The 18,119-nt window shown below is 46.2% G+C and overlaps 1 protein-coding gene across 1 annotated transcript; it reads right to left on the bottom strand.

Moving 5' to 3' along the window:
- Positions 1-11,969: 11,969 nt before the first annotated feature.
- LOC125556487 (trafficking protein particle complex subunit-like protein) lies at positions 11,970-17,926 on the bottom strand. The gene is made up of 12 exons (XM_048719217.2): positions 17,474-17,926; positions 17,304-17,388; positions 16,517-16,647; positions 16,323-16,425; positions 16,217-16,231; positions 15,452-15,597; positions 15,163-15,358; positions 14,929-15,003; positions 13,818-13,934; positions 13,206-13,250; positions 12,307-12,405; positions 11,970-12,213 (listed from the first exon to the last, which is right to left on the bottom strand). Exons 1-12 carry the CDS (start codon positions 17,830-17,832, stop codon positions 12,193-12,195), a joined length of 1,392 nt encoding a protein of 463 aa, XP_048575174.1. The 5' UTR covers positions 17,833-17,926; the 3' UTR covers positions 11,970-12,192.
- Between the last annotated feature and the right edge of the window lie 193 nt (positions 17,927-18,119).

Raw genomic sequence — 18,119 nt, 5'->3', positions numbered from 1 at the left:
GTTGACGGGCCAGATCTGATGTGGTCTATCATTTGGCCCTAAACGTCACAGACATCTAACAGGTTGGATCTTATGTGGGCCATAATTTGGCCCAAACCGTGGCAGGATGTTAACGGGCCGGCCCAGTTGAGGGAGTCCTGGATTAGGGGGTGTCCGGATAGCCGGACTATACCTTCGGTCGGACTCCTGGACTATGAAGATACAAGATTGAAGACTTCGTCCCATGTCCGGAAGGGACTTTCCTTGGCGTGGAAGGCAAGCTTGGCGATACGGATATGTAGATCTCCTACCATTGTAACCGACTCTGTGTAACCCTAGCCCTCTCCGGTGTCTATATAAACCAGAGGGTTTTAGTCCGTAGGACGAACAACAATCATACCATAGGCTAGCTTCTAGGGTTTAGCCTCCTCGATCTCGTGGTAGATCTACTCTTGTACTACCCATATCATCAATATTAATCAAGCAGGACGTAGGGTTTTACCTCCATCAAGAGGGCCCGAACCTGGGTAAAACATCGTGTCCCCTGCCTCCTGTTACCATCCGCCTAGACGCACAGTTCGGGACCCCCTACCCGAGATCCGCCGGTTTTGACACCGACATTGGTGCTTTCATTGAGAGTTCCTCTGTGTCGTCACTTTTAGGCCCGATGGCTCCTCCGATCATCAACGATGATGCGATCCAGGGTGAGACTTTTCTCCCCGGACAGATCTTCGTATTTGGCAGCTTTGCATTGCGGGCCAATTCGCTTGGTCATCTGGAGCAGATCGAAAGCTACGCCCCTGGCCATCAGGTCAGATTTGGAAGTTTGAACTACACGGCCGACCTCCGCGGAGATTTGATCTTCGACGGATTCGAGCCGCGGCCGAGCGCGCCGCACTGTCATGATGGGCATGATCTAGCTCTGCCGCCGAACAGTGCCCTGGAGGCCGCACCCGCATCAGCTCCGACCCTTAATTCGGAGCCAACTGCGCCAATCGAGGATGGGTGATTGGACACCGCCTCGGGGGCTGCAATCTCTATGATGATCGAGCCGAACACCAGCCCTATTCTCTGCGAAGCCCGTGACTCCAAGATGCCGGACTCCCCTCCGGACTCCGAGCCCTCCGCGCCCCTACCGATCGAATCCGATTGGGCGCCGATCATGGAGTTCATCACCGCAGACGTCTTTCAGCACTCGCCCTTCGGCGACATTCTGAATTCACTCAGGTCTCTCTCTTTGTCAGGAGAGTCCTGGCCGGACTATGACCGGCAGGATTGGGATGTGGATGACAAAGAAATTCGATGCCCACCCACCACCCACTTCGTAGCCACTGTCGATAATTTAAACGACGTGCTCAACTTCGACTCCGAAGACATCGACGGTATGGACGACAATGTAGGAGATGAACATGAACCAATGCCTACAAGGCACTAGACAGCCACCTCATCTCATGATATACACATGGTGGACACACCCAAAGGAAGCGACGACGAGGAACTCAGGGATGCAACGAGGGATTATTCACTCGAAAAGCAATCAAAGCGGCGATGTAAGTGCCGCTCCAAGCCCCGCCTCGACATAGACAGCAGCCATACAGACCCAGCCATAGAGCAGGACGAGCCGGCAGACGACGAACATGCCTTCGAACAACCGTCCGAACAGGGCAACTTGGATAAACAAACCAAACACCCCGTCCCCGGCGAAAACAACAGTCCGGACGACCTTACGCCGGATAGGCTCATGGAGCAGAAGAACCTCCACAAAAGGCTCGTCGCCACTACACGTAGCCTGAAAAAGCAGAAGTGGAAGCTCAAAACTACGGAAGATGCACTCAGAATCAGATGGAGCAAAGTACACAACACCGCAGACAAATATGGCGGTAGTCGCCGCACAAAAAGCTATCCAAAGCGAAAGCTACTGCCTGAATTTGACAAGGAGGCCTTAGAGCCCCCGCAGTCAAAAAATAGGAAAACCACCCGGTCGGATAGACGATCGCATGGCCAGCATGGAGCGGCAAGCGGCGCCGCACACAAGCCGACACGCGATCCAGCAAAGGATCCGCATCAAAAAGATGGCCTAGCCAGATCTATCTACAGGCCAAGAAAGCAAGCACTAGTAAGCAATACAACACAACAAATATCCGAACATCACGGCGCACCCAAATACAGGGGTGCCGCACACCCCCTATGTTTCACCGATGAGGTGCTGGACCATGAATTTCCAGCAGGATTCAAGCCCGTAAACATAGAGGCGTACGACGGAACAACAGACCCTGGGGTCTGGATTGAGGATTATATCCTCCACATACACATGGCCAGAGGAGATGACCTCCACGCCATAAAATACTTACCCCTCAAGCTTAAAGGGCCAGCCCGGCATTGGCTCAAAAGCCTTCCGGAAAACACCATTGGAAGTTGGGAAGAGCTTGAGGATGCTTTCCGAGCAAATTTTCAAGGGACCTATGTCCGCCCTCCGGATGTAGACGATCTCAGTCATATAACTCAACAGCCCGGAGAGTCAGCCCGGAAATTCTGGAACAGATTTCTTACTAAAAAGAATCAGATAGTCGACTGTCCGGACGCCGAAGCCCTAGCAGCTTTTAAGCATAACGTTTGAGATGAATGGCTCGCTAGACACCTCGGCCAAGAAAAGCCAAGAACAATGGCCGCATTAACAAGCCTCATGACCCGCTTTTGCACAGGAGAGGACAGCTGGTTGGCAAGATGTAGCACCAGCGACCCAAGTACATCTGAAATTAGGGATGGAAACGGAAAACCCCGACGCAGCAAGGACCAGCGCCGGAATAAGAGAAACATCCCAAAGAGCACGGCGGTCAACGCCGGATTCAAAAGCTCGCGGCAGAATCAGAAAAAGCCGCCCCTCAAGGATAACAGGGATGAGCTATCCAACTTAAACAAAATCTTGGACAAGATATGTCAAATACACAGTACTCCCGGGAAGCCTGCGAACCATACCCACAGAGATTGTTGGGTTTTCAAGCAATCCGGCAAACTCAACGCCGAACACAAGGGGCTCGACACACCAAGTGAGGACGACGACGAACCCCACAAGCAGAGCACCGGGAAACAAAAGGATTTCCCACAAGAAGTCAAAACAGTAAACTTACTTCACATGACGAACAGAATGGCGCCAACAGAGATACGCGCCATACGGCCTATCCCAAAGGAGTCTCGCCAATGGTTGTTAAAACCGATCACCTTCGACCATCAGGATTACTCTAGAAGTATCCGGAACGCAAGCTGGACTGCCTTGGTATTAGATCCAATAATCGGCGGACTCCACTTTACAAATGTCCTGATGGATGGCGGCAGTGGTCTAAACCTGTTATACCAGGACACAATCCGCAACATGGGGATAGACCCAAAAAAATTCGCCATAGCAAAACCTCCTTTCAAGGGGTAACGCCAGGCCCGGATGCCTGTTGCATGGGTTCTCTCCGGCTAGAAGTTATGTTCGGCTCCCCCGATAACTTCCGTCGCGAACAGCTAACTTTCCACATCGCCCCATTCTCAAGTAGCTATCAAGCACTGCTGGGGCGCGAAGCTTTCACCCGCTTTAATGCAATACCGCATTATGCATCTCTTACGCTTAAGATGCCCGGTCCACGAGGCATCATCTCATTAAAGGGAAAACATTGAGTGTTCCTCTCGCGTGGAAGACAGTGCGGCTGCCTTGACAGCCCCACAATAAAGCGGCTTCACCAGTCAAAGCACCTAAACAGGTCGTCAAGACCACGAACACGGCTAGACGAGTCTGGCATAAACATACAATTGATAAAGGCTTAATAGCCGTATGCCCCTGTGCTAGGGGCTCCGCGCATATAAAACAAGAGACAATAAAGCTCAATTTTACCCATTTCGATTTATACTTCGTTTATTTAGTATAACTCATGTTCGGCACGATCTTTCCTAAACTAAGTTCCTCTCTTTTACAGATGAACACCGTGCTACGACCGTCCAGGATACGGCACAATGGAGACACAGGCGCAGACGTGCAGCAGGGACCCGTTCCAAGGATTCTTTTCAGATTAAGACCCTGCGTAAACCTTTTTTACTGTCTCTTGTTGATACACATCCCCTGGTTTCTTGGTATAACCAAGGAGGAGGCTGGCGTTTTGGCATGTGGCCACGTCAGAGTTTTGCGCGTACCTGGACACTAGGGGCTTATTACTAAGGGCGTTATCCCGCCCGCCCTCATAAAGACCGAATACCTTAGGGAGTGTTCGGCGTCGCGAGTTTGGCCTTATATGCATCAGCTCCAAATCATGTCTTTGGTCAAATGTTGGGTTTGCCCGGCTCCTGTGTTTTGCTACCTTATGTTCCGCTCTATCGGCTAAGGCGGCACCAGGAGAACTACCGTGATCGTGCCCCGGTTCGGCCAGGCGAGCACCTCAGTAGAGAAAGCCGAAAACTGACTATCATGATATAGCGTGAGACTGGTCAACCACTCAATGACTTACCGGAATCTTTAGGATTCCTTCGCATTAATGAAGGGCCGCTTCCCGGCCAGGCACATACGCGCCCCGAGTTCGGGCGAGCGTAGGCGCCACCAGGGGCTATATAAGTAGCCTCACTGTCAAACTCCTATGGCTAAGTGAAAGTGATAAAGCATCATAGTCCGATTGCCTAGTTCGCTGCGCTATCACCTCCTTTGTAGGACCAAGACGTTGGATCAAGTGTGAAAATGCGCCTTCTGCGAACACCCCCGCATTATGTGCGTGGGGGCTGAAGCCGACGACTACCATCTTTCAGATTATATATACACATATGTTAAACGGCCACACAGGAGGTATTATAATACTTGCAGGCACAAGTATAAAAAGCTTCTACAATTTATCAAAATATTGTTTTACAATAATATATGCTATTCGAATATAGTATCCTTCGAGCACTGCGTCTCTATTAAACGAGCGCCTTGCAGAAATTCCTGAAAATAGTGCTCGGCAGGTACTCGGCTTCCATCCGAGTCTGGGGATGCAACAGCGGTGGCCTCCATTTCCGCCCAGTATGTCTTCACACGGGCAAGAGCCATCCGCGCACCCTCTATGCACGCTGACCTCTTCATCGCATTGATATGCGGCGCCGCACCAAGGAACTGCTGCACCAAGTTGAAATAACTTTTCGGCTCTGGCCTCTCTGGCCACAGATGACTCATGACATACTTCATGGCGAGTCCGGACAACCTATTTAGCTCGGGCCATTCGGCCAAACGATCGGCTAATGACAGTGGACGCTCCGGATTGTGGAACTGCGACCAAAAGAGCTTTTCCACTTCGCAATCTTCTTGATCTCGGAAGTGTTCGGCCACATCTGCGGCACTCACTGCCAAATCCAGATAGGTGTCCGCCGTACTCCACATCCGGTCTAACGGAGCATGTTTAGGATCACATAACTTCCTCCGCGGCATAAAGGGCTTTCCAGCCGCGATCTCTCCGGCCTGACGCAGCTCCTCCTTCATAGCTCTCATTGCAGAGCGAGCATCCTTGGCATCGGAAACGGCCTTCTCCAGGTCCGTCTGTTCCGCCCGATCTTCTTTTTCAAGAAGCTTGCAACGGTCAGCGGCATTCTTCAGCTTCACGGCCATCTCGGCCATTTCCTTCTTGCTTCGGCAGTGAGCAGCCTGTTCGGCTTTCAGCTCTTCAATTGCCTTTCCGGCAGCTGCATCACTTTTCCTGGCTTGCTCCTTGGCTCGGGCAAGTTCCGCCCGAAGATTCTCCATGGCAGCAGCACCATCTGTATCAAGCGCACACATTGTAAGATACTGGCATAAAGCTCCTCTTACCAGGTGCCGCCGGAGGAATTACATACCTTGTGCCTCGTCAAGCCAGTTGTTGACAAGCGCGATGTCGGCATCTGCCACGTCAAGTTACCGCTTTAGCTCGGCAAATTCATCAGTCCGGCTTGCCACTGGACACTTCGCCACCTACGTATGAAGGCGGCATATTAGACCTGGGATTATGATCCTCTGCGCGCCGTCACTTTCGACAACGCACAGAGTCTCGGGGGCTACTATCTACACAGGGCGCATCTTATTTATGCGCAACTGTCCAAAAAGGGTACATTATTTCGCGTACCTCAAAACATGTCAGTAAACTCCTGACGGCCTCATGCAATACGCTCTCTGCGGATGAAATCCTCTCAATCACCGTACCCATCAATGCACGGTGCTCCTCTGAGATAGATGCTCGCCCTAGCAGATCCTTCAGCTCCTCCAACCGCGCACCAGAGGCGCCGGACTCGTCCGATGGCCCTTTTCGAAGGCCGGACGCGGAGGGCTTTGGGGGGCCATATGACTACCTTTGGCCCTGTCGGATTCGGAGAAACCCTCCGCGACGATACCTCAGGGTCGCCCGCCTCGCAAGGCGGTATGACAGGGGGAGGCGTTCCGCTCTCCATCATCTCCGGAAGAAGATCCCCCGAAGACGAGCTCTGCTGAGAAGGGCTAAGGTCCGAGCTACAAGGTAAATTTTCGATTACTTTTCTCAGATATAAAGAAAGGATTTCTCTCGTTTCTTAAAAAGAAAACTCCTCTCTACTTACGGCTCGGTGGATTGCTGATCCCCTTGAGGGCATAATTCGGCCGAAGTATCCCCCAGCACAGGACCCTCTGGCGAAGATTTCTTCCCCCGCTTTGAGGCCATGGTCTCCGGGTCTTCAGAGGCGGTCCTCTTCTTCCCCTAAGGAGAGGAATTTTCGATTCCTCCCTTCCGGACAACCTCCTTCAAGGAGGCTGTAGCTTCCTTGTCCCCTCCCTCGCTTTCCTTTGAAGGCACAACCTCCAACATCCTGACTAGCACGAGACCCGGCGTGGTCTCCGTGAGGGGGGCCGGACACCTGATTAGCTTTGCTTCCGCTATCCACTCCTGTTTAAAGGACAGCTCTTTTAGGGGCAATTTTATGATAAATATACGGATAGCGAGTCCGGGCACAAGGCTACTTACTTGAGTATCCGGACGATTGCAGCTCAGACCTGTGTCCTCCGTAGAATCCGGACACACTACTTGTGGTCCGAAGAACAATTTGTACATCTCCACGGGTGTCATGCCAAGAAAATGTTGGAGAACTCGTGGTCCCTCCGGGTTGAACTCCCACAGGTGGAGGGGGCGACGTTTGCAGGGCAGAACTCGGCGAATTAACATAACCTACGTCACCACGACCAGACTGATGTCTCTTTCTAGGAGATCTCGGATGCGGCCCTGCAACAGGGGCACGTCCTTTGCCGACCCCCAGTCCAGCCCCTTATTGACCCATGACGCAGTCGTGGCGGGGGACCCGAGCGGAAAGCAGGCAGCGCCACCCACTTGGTGCTCCTGGGAGCTATGATATAAAACCACTCTCATTGCCATAAGCTGGACTCCCCTTGAAAAGATCCCTCAGGCCATGGAGCACCAGCATTCTTGCTTATAAAAGCACCTCCGCACTCCGCGTGCCATCCCTCGATCATCTTCGGCTCTACTTTGAAGGTCTTGAGCCATAGTCCGAAGTGAGGAGTAATACGGAGGAAGGCTTCACACACGACGATGAATGAGGAAATATGGAGGATGGACTCCGGAGCTAAGTCGTGAAATTCCAGCCCATAATAAAACATGAGCCCCCTCACGAAGGGATCCGTCGGGAAGCCTAGCCCCCGAAGGAAGTGAGACATGAACACCACACTCTCGCCAGGCTTGGGAGTGGGAATGACCTGCCCTTGAGCAGGCAGCCTATGCGAGATTTTGCCGGTCAAGAACCTGGCCTCTCTCAACTTCAGCACGTCCTCCTCCATGACGGAGGAGGGCATCCATCGGCCTCGAAGGTCGGAACCGGACATTGTCGAAGGTTCGAAGCGCCTGAAATTTGGAGCCTTGGGTGTTGGAACTCGAGGCGAAGGGCGAACTCGTTTGAGATTGAAAGAAAGGAGTAAGGCCTTGGTCTCTTTATAAGAGGTTGAATACCAAGGGCCCTCCCCGTGACCGTTTGGGACTCGCCTTTGATCGAGAAAACATACCAACGGGTACGGTTGGGTTACCCACGCCCGTATTGATGAGAATCCCGGAATAAGGGGATATGATCTCTGCTTTGACAAGACGTGCCAAGGAAACCGCCTCGCTAAATGCGCTGAGGTGGGACAGTAAAACGATTCGAATAAAGACTTGGCTGTGGTGTGATGTCATGCTACGGAATACGTCAGCAGATTAGATTTGTGTAAATATTATTCTCTCTATGGCAATATGTGGAAACTTATTTTGCAGAGCCGGACACTACCTTTGTGTTCAAAATCTTCTATGAAGTACTTAGAGGAGGAACCCGCCTTGCAATGTCGAAGACAATCTGCGCGCCGGACTCGTCGTCATTGAAGCCTGGTTCAGGGGCTACTGAGGGAGTCCTGGATTAGGGGGTGTCCCGATAGCCGGACTATACCTTCGGCCGGACTCCTGGACTATGAAGATACAAGATTGAAGACTTCATCCCGTGTCCGGAAGGGACTTTCCTTGGCGTGGAAGGCAAGCTTGGCAATACGGATATGTAGATCTCCTACCATTGTAACCGACTCTGTGTAACCCTAGCCCTCTCCGGTGTCTATATAAACCGGAGGGTTTTAGTCCGTAGGACGAACAACAATCATACCATAGGCTAGCTTCTAGGGTTTAGCCTCCTCGATCTCGTGGTAGATCTACTCTTGTACTACCCATATCATCAATATTAATCAAGCAGGACGTAGGGTTTTACCTCCATCAAGAGGGCCCAAACCTGGGTAAAACATCGTGTCCCCTGCCTCCTGTTACCATCCGCCTAGACGCACAGTTCGGGACCCCCTACCCGAGATCCGCCGGTTTTGACACCGACACCAGTAGAGTATGACAAAATCTTGTGGGCCCTTGGATGGGCCGACCTTTTTATCTTCAATGGGCTACTGTTAGGCCATGCCATGGTGTCGAGGTATCATAGCCGCGTTCCCTCCATTGTACTGGTGACATCTGTCCCAACGCTGAGCCGACACGTGGATCCTCCAGCGAATGAGAATTTTACACGTGGAAAATCTCCATTGGTCCGGGCTATTAACGGGTTACCAGATCCAAAATGAAACCCGATAGCTTAACGGCGACCCGTTACGGTGGATGCCATGTATCGGTTACCCTTGACGAAAGCACTTCCATGACACGCCATTTAGCGTCATGGAAGTGGACACTTCTGTGATGATAGTTTTGATATTGTCATGAAACACTTCTATGACAGCACATGTATGACTATCTTGATTCTGTCATAAAATCGTCATGGATGTACATGCATGACAGAAAACGTGACCTACTGTGGCAAACACACATCATCACGGAAGTGTATTTTCTTTGTAGTGATAGCATGATATCCACGATAGGATAGCAAGTAGACAACCATTTAGGTAAAGGGCGAGGAAAATTATGATGTTTACCCATACAACGGTATTTGGGTAATCGATCAAGAAACATTTAGCATTGCACTACCAATGTTCTTGTTGATATTCGAAATACCACAATCATGCTTCAGGATAGCATCGACATGGTCATAAGGTAAAGGTCAGACTAAATGATATAATGATGTATGCTCGAGGAGGACACCCACAATTAATCATTAATCAAAAAGTGCACCCAAAAATATGGACTAAGTAGCACGATCAATGTTAGAATGACGAGTCAATAACCAACACATGAAGAATGAAACTATCGTTCATTAACTTACAAGCAATAGGGATGTCCTCTAAGGGCAATGCTAATTCTGCATCTCATGAATATGTACACTGTTCTTCGAACCACTATGTGCACAAATCTTTGAAGAACTTCTATGCATACTCATTTGATCACTATAACCCTGCTTTGAAACAAAACTCAAATGCTTCATATGTTATGTCTTCAAATGTTCAGTGCAATACAAATGCTTCTAAGGCACCCATCAAGATGTGGATTGTTAAGAAGAACCGATTCTTCTGTGGGACCATGTCACCGAAGGCACTAAATGGGTGATGGATAGTGGATGCACCAACCATATGACAGGAGACAAAAGCATGTTTGTTGATTCCACTATTAGTTCTTCCTCACAAAAGAACATCAAGTTTGCGGACAACAATAAAGGAAAGGTAATCGGGTTGGGTAAGGTTGCCATCAGCAGGGACAAACATGTTGACAAAGTTATGCTTGTTGGTTCCCGGATACAATCTTATGTTTGTTGCTAAACCAACCGACCTATATATGCTTGTGTTATTCACTAAGTATGGTTGCCAAGTCATCATGGGAAAAAATTATTCAGATGTCTTCGAAGGTGTTAGAAGAGGTGACATGTATCTTGTAGATTTATCAAAAGGTCCATCAGTTGCCACTTGTTTGCTTAAAAAATAGAGGGTTGGCTATGGCACCAAAGACTTGGTCATGCAGGTACGAGAAATTTGTAGAAGTTGGTGAAGCACAAGCACTTCGAAGGAATTGATGATGTCAACTTCAACAAGACACAATACTGTAGTGCTTTCAAAGATAGCAAGCAAGTGATGTCAAAGCATTCTATGAAGACAATCATGTCCACGACTTGTCCACTTGAACTTCTTCATATGGACTTATTCGAACCACAAAGCTACATAAGCTTCAGTGGCAATCACTATGGTCTCTTAATTGTTGATGAGTTTTTCGAGTCACTTGGGCTTATTTTCTTGAAGATAAAGACAAGACCCAACAATGCTTCAAAAGATTCACACAAAGAGCACAAAATGGCTATAAGGTGATCATGAAACATGTGAGGAGTAAAAATAGCATGGAATTCAAGAATACCAATATGGAAATTTCCTCGATGAGTATGGCACCGCGCATGAATTATCTGTCACCTACACTCTGTATCAAAATGGAGTTCTGGAATGCAAGAATATGACTCTCATGGAAATGTTACGCACCATGCTCATTGAATTCAAAACCCCAACTCAGTTTTGGGTTGATGTTGTCAACAGTGCATGCCACATTGTCAACAGAGCTTATCTTCACAAATTCCTTTAAAAAACACCTCATACGAGCTCATCACCAATAAAAGGCCAATCATATCTTATACCGGAGCATCTGGTCCTCAATTAACATAGGGCAGATGGGCATGTCCTGCTCTACAGGAACTACTTTGCAGCCGAGCCGACCTTTTCATCCTCACTACTTTCACCATCACTTTCAGATGCACCGACATTTGTTCTTGCACATTGTGGAGGATGTGAAAGGCTATGATGATTACTTGAAACTAAAGAGGGGTAGCACCGAGAGCGGCGTTTCGGTGCCCGGGTGCATCTGCACCCGGTCAAAAAAAATCATAAAAAATTTAGAAAAATTCCAAAAATTCCAAAAAAATTAGGGTGGTAGACAATTTGATGCGTGAGGTACGCTCCAATTTTCAAAACATTTGGACTTCTGTGCAGCTCTCAGCAAAAAAGACAAATCAGACCAGAACAGTATATGAACAGTACACATTTTTATAGACCTCCAATTTGTCTTTTTTGCTGAGAGCTGCACAGAAGTCCAAATGTTTTGAAAATTGGAGCGTACCTCACGCATCAAATTGTCTACCACCCTAATTTTTTTTAGAATTTTTTAAAATTTTCTAGTATTTATTTTGATTTTTTTCGTGAGCACAGATGCAGATGAGCTCGGGCTCAGATTCGAATTTTTGGGTAGCACCGGGCTACTTCAACTGTTTAATAATAGTTTGTGAAAGGCTAGTACTATTTATCATTGTTTTGATAGACTATAATGGAGAACAAATAGAAGTAGAAGTACAAACTAAGAGAGAAAAAAGAAGATTTTGTACAAATGGGGGCACCCTTTGGATACCATGGTAATGGACTACTCCCCCATTTGTCCACCCAAACACTAAACCCGAACATTCTCCGTGGCATATTGGGTCTGAGCCGGGCTTGGTAAAGCTGGAACTCAAAATCTCAAGCCCGAGCTTGGCCCAGCCCGACCCAAAACACACTAACAAAATGCAGAAGGTAACAGAGCAAAAAAAATCCTTTCTTGCCTGACTCAACCAGTTCATGCTACAATTACACAACGAACATGCACGGATGCATTACTTTTGATATAAAAGGTGTGGTTAATTACAACATGATGATATCAGTAGTACAATAAACAGAAGTACATCAACGAGAATATGGTTCACCCTGAAGGTCTAATCTAGCACGTCCAACGGGTCTCCCGGTGTGGATGCGGTGTTCTATTCCGCGTCGACAAAAATCTGCAAAGCGATCAACGTTCAACAAACTAAAATGCTGCCATTCACTTCGGCAAATGAAGAGACGAACTTGACACCGAAGTTGCTACATTTTACCTCTATGTCTGGCAAAGGTTCGTAGTGCTTCCTTTCCTGCACAGCATACAATGTAATTCCAGAGATCTTTTGCACGCCAAGTTGGGTAGCTACCATGCTCTGCACAAGGTTATCCCAGATATAGTTACTACACTTCACATTCAAACAAGGCGCCAGAAAATAATAACTATAAATGCATCACAATCTTGCATCCGACTTACCGGACTTCTGTGGCAAGACACAATTGCACACAGTAGTAACAAAATAAAAAACGAACATCCTACTGACTTTGATGATCAAATGGATGCTTCCACTTGAAGGACGCTTGTATGAAATGCAAGCTAAAGATCCGGTAACGATGTCATCCATGATGTGCAATAACTTGGTAAAGTTCCGGGGGGCAGGGATATGACACTCTGTCTAGCCACCGGCGGGGCTTAATCGCTAGCGTGATCAGAGAGGTTCGGAGGCTTACAGTTTTGTGTCATCTGACTGATTCATTGCTTAACTACAAATGAGTACATTGTGTCCATTTTATAGGGAATAAAATACTTGACTTGGTAGCCCAAGAAACTAATCACTAACTTAAAGGAGATAATATTTCATTCGAAGGAAACTAACTCTTATCGCTATCTCGGTTTTCCTAACTGAACTTAAAACTAACTCTTATCGCTATCTCGGTTTTCCTAACGGCCACCATGACATGCAGACTCTAACTCGTTTCAATTCCTATGTCTTACACCTATGCAAAAGTGCAGTTGTACAGTGATTGAAATGAGGAAAATCGATAAAGACAAGAGCACAGGTTATCAATACTATCACTTTTCAAACTATATGCGACGCCAAAAAGACATATATTTTATGTTTAACGACAAGCAAGATATATATATGCACAAGTTATCTATTCATAGTGTCCTCACCAGGTCAAAGTTGATGGACTCAAAAGCCTCCACTAATGGCAAAACCTGTGCACAACCGACAGTGAGAAGTCAAACGCATACTGACACAGCATTATATTCATCGATATTAGCTGCAACCTAGATTACTCAACATTGAGAATTTCATTGTTTTTAACTATAAATTAAAAGCTAGAGAAGTAACAAGTTTGATGATCTAAATTTGCTATCTACTACTACCTCCATCCCTAAATATAAGACGTTGGGGCAGTTTAATTTAAACTGCCCCAACTTCTCATATTTAGGAATGGAGGTAGTAGATCACATACATCAGAAATACTTACAAATAACAGGATGTAAAATTATTATTGACCTGAAGGCCATTAGCATGAAACCAAAAATACAAAGAACCACATGCGTTGACACATGTCTACACACTACATTAGCATACCTAAACCACGGGATCGTTGATTATATTGATGTGCAAATTAAACAGAATACCAATCATAATTTTCACATGACAAATATTTAAGAAGCTGTCGAACACCGCAACCAAAAATATGCTCTAATGAAAGGCTAAAACCAGATCAACCTATCATCATAAAGATTAAATAACATATAAGTATAGCAACTAACCAACTTCTGTAATCCATTGACCAGAACAGTTTTTTGTTCACCAGATACGCTTGGAGCTAGAAATACTTCAAAAGGGCCAACTGTTTTCTCTGTTTGATTTGTAAGGCATAGATTGACCTGGAGAAAATAATGTACATTGAAAAACTGTAGCAATTTGTGCGCTGATACATAATAATGGATCACCAATCATAAAAATGAGAAGAGTAAAAAGAAATGTGACTGATTCAAGCCTTCAAACCATACTGTACATAAAACATGTGGTTATTATCCTAGTTCAGCAAATATAAACTGTCAGATGAATATCCTAGTTCAGCAAATATAAAATTGTCAGATAATGTTACTAAGATCAGCAGAAGTTTTTGCCTGAAGGCTCAAGTGTAGAAGGCACTTTAGCAGATGTAATACGAGTTCCCAGGTGACAGATTTAACCAAGGAAAGGCTTGAGATGCAGATGGAAATGAGTTATCATCCAAGCAAAGAAGATTCAGACAAAAACAGGAGCTCGGGAAGACTAAAAGCCAGAGAGTCGGTCAGTCAAGGATGTCATGAGGCAGATGTGTTGTTTAAGGTGGAAAGCAAGCTAAGATCCACTGTGACATGTGCTAGCACCGGATGCTGCAATTACACAAGCCAGCTAGGAAAAGACAATATCTCACCTGGGACGTGAACGAACAAATACTTGACGAAGTGGATTCAGACTGGCCCATTTTTGTATGGGAATATCAGGTAAGAACCCTAGTGAACATATATTAATATATAAAATAAAATAAAATATAGATGGACTATATAGAGGATCCACATCCACACGACCCAGCAGAAAAATTGCAAGACTAACTCAATTTGATACCCAGAAGCAGGATAAGCTAACAGATTCTTAGCTGTATTGTTAGAAGGAAAAGCAGAAATAAATTCAATCATTATTAACCTCCATCTAGTACTCTGAAGAAGTAAGTTTTGTTAAACTTCACAGAACAAGACCTAAGATTTTGCCGTTCCACAGAAATTGTGAAAGGAAATCCCATCATGCTTTAACTGTATTAGCTGACTATTTGGGCCACAGTAGTTTAGGCTGCAAGATTTTGGATGAAATGTTAACCAATAAATCACTTACCATAAATGGTCTTTCTAGAAATATAACAGGTGGAATTTTCACGGCACGAAGGTCAACATCTTTGCTTGGAGTAGGCTGACAAAAAGAAAAGAGGTGTGAAAAAAACCAGTAATGAGTTAAACTAAAGAGGTTGCACATCATTTTCATTCTCAATTTTAATAGGGCAACCAACTAGATATCATTGTAGTCAACACGTGACATAAATATCAAAAGAGAGGACAGGAAGTTACTGACAGTGCTATGAATGTTCTGAGTTTGCAGGCGGCCTGGTTCACCAAGATTTGTCCGCCATGTAATCTGAAATTTACCAAGTATGCTGCTACCCTCTGTCTTGATTTGACCAGGCTCATCGGACGATGGTCTGAGCTGATATAGGTAATTGTATATTCCTCCTGCCGCTCTAATCAGAATTGGTTGTTTGCAGAGGTCCCTGTATAAAAATACAACTCGGACTAGCCATTCATTTATTGACATGACAGTCAACATGCTGAAATAGACGAGCTTGTTTTCAGCACTGACTTACCGTATTGTAGACTTCACCACTGAGGGGTGTTCATCAGCTTCCAGTATTGTAGCGCTCCACTGTTGGGCAGGTTCAAAATCTACTTGATCCATGTAAAGGTTAGATTTTGTATGATTCTCTATGCAGGCTTCCAGGTATGTAGTATCCTGTCAACATGGATCAACTATATAGAGTTCAAGATTGCCATGGTGAATTAATAAAAAAATGGAATACACAATATACAGTATTATAGTTTTAAAAGGACTAACCGCATCAATTTAAACAATTTAAAGGGAATAACCCCGTCAATTTAAGGTAATAGGTTGTTACAGAAATAACAGAATAACAGTACTATAGGTTTAACGTCAAAAAATAAACAGTACTACAGTTTAACGGAATAAACAATACTATAGGTTTAACGGAATAAACAGTCCCCTGAAGTCTTATTCCCAGGGGAGAACACTGGGATTTCTCCACTAGAAATTCAACTCGGCGATAAGAATGCGGGAGTAAAAAAACAGTTTACAGATGATTCTAGCAGAAAGCTGAACTGGAAAAAAGAGGGCAAAAAAATTAGCAAGCATGAAAAGAAAATGTGAACTGCTATTGGTACAAGGTTACAATCTAAGCACAGAGAGCGAGATTAAGTAGGGAAACTAATAATCTTGAGGCAAATGTGCAAAGATCTTTGGAAACATATCATTTGATGACTCCTAAAGAAGACCCCTACATTTAATCAAAGGACTTACAGTTACATTTACACTTGTGAAGCATGAGGTAACCTACCTTGATGGTGCGAACCTGGAAAAAAAATGGTGAAACCCAAATTATTGATTTGACCTACAGAACATAGATCAGATACGAACATATATAAATAGGAGAAGTAAAGTACCTTTGTTCGAACAGACAATGGGTTTGAAACAGTGAACTTGAAGAACTGAGGAAGATATTTACGCTCCGCATCACCATCGTTATATAAAGCAGTACAGACAAGCCTGGATTCAATAACCGCACAAATCAAATAACAATCAAGATTGTTATGGCCAAAGCAACAGTTGTGGAAGTTAAAAAAGGAAAGGAGTGTACGTATGTGCGCCAAGTTCTTTGACATCATGCTCCACGATAAAATCATATCTACCCCCTGATCGAATCGATTCAACAGGCGATTTCGATGTATCCAGGAGAAGTATCCTCTGTCTCTCGGTTTGTATTTCTGCCTAATGCAAGTAAAGTTCAGTCAAACTTTGTGACAGAATAAGATGAAACTGTATGAAAGCAATGTCCACAATGCATATCACCGCAAAGGGAATGCATAAGTATCACAAATTTAAGACAGAGAAACCTGCAAATCTATGAACAGAACAATCGTATATGCATAACAAGAGCTAAGGCCAACCATCCAAACTAATGATACTACTTGCGTGCATAATGTCTCACATGTGCTGATACCTCATATTACCAGTTCTAGTTCGACTTGATCAAACACCATACTGAAACTGCAACGTGCAAATTACAACTGACTAATCCAGGAACTGAACATTCATGACAGTAGCAAGGTGATCCAGTAATCGACCTTAACGATAGGTCATGGATGCAGCAATGAGAACTAAGGCTATCTTTGGTAATGACTGCAGCAATAAGTTTGGTCATGACCACACCGACAAGAAGTAAGGCTAAGCATGCAGCATCACGCTGATCAGAGATTCCAAAAGTATTAACCTAGCAGTTTAACTGAACGTGTCACACACAATTCACACCAGCCAATAATAACTCGACCAATTGATGCAATGGTTTCTGTCAAAAACTGGTGCAATTCTCTAGAAATGATATAATGCACTTCGTGAAACAAAAAGAGCGCGGTTGATCAACACACCTTGATTATGACTTCCCTGGCTTCCAAGCCGGAGCTGTTGTTGATGCTGATGTAGCTGCAGAATGTCTCCCCCAAATAGATCGCCCTAGCCACAGACACAGAAGCATCAGCGCAGGCTCTCGTCTAGAGAGCTGCACACAACATTCTAGAAGGAAATGGAAAAGGCTAACCCGAAGGCCTGTGGGAGGACGAGGAGGCCGGGGGACGCGAGGGCGTCGGCGGTGTCGTGGAGGAGGAAGCGATCGCGGAAGGTGAAGTCCCCGGGGACGGTGGTTGCTGCGCCGGAGTCGGGCGGTTGGAGCAGGCCTTGAAGAAAGTCGGCGGCGGCGGAGGGGTCGGGGGACGTGAGCGCGTCCTCGGGGAGGAAGACGTCGCGGGGGTCGAAGCGGAGGAGCGCCGCCGGGTCGGGCCGCAGCGAAGGGCGGGACAGCCGCATCACGCGGAACGCCAGCGAATGGTTCTGCTGCGCCGCCGGCAGCTGGTGCGGCGCCGGGGACGGCTGGTGCGCGCCGGTGTAGGGCGACGACATCGCCGGCGATGTGCAGAGAGATCTGGATGGATGTGATCTCGTTTCTGAAGTCGCGTCGCGGTTTCGCGGCACTCTACAGACTAGCTAGTTAAGAAGAAACGAAAAGTGCAGTTAAAATTCGTCTATCTATTTTAAAGAGCGTACTTTAAATTAGTTCAAAAGAAATCGCGCTGGAGCTGAGAAAATTGTGAACTTCGAACCTAACAGGACGAACAGCACGATCACATCAGCAAAAGAAATCGGGAAACAAAGCATAACACCACCGTAAAATCAAGGGCCTCTTTGAT

Source organism: Triticum urartu, chromosome 1A, assembly GCF_056163025.1.
Source record: "Triticum urartu cultivar PI428250 chromosome 1A, HENAU_Tu73, whole genome shotgun sequence".
In the NCBI taxonomy this organism is placed as follows: Eukaryota; Viridiplantae; Streptophyta; class Magnoliopsida; order Poales; family Poaceae; genus Triticum; species Triticum urartu.
The sequence above is the reverse complement of the archived record's forward strand: the minus strand, read 5'-3'. Positions and strand labels throughout refer to the sequence as shown.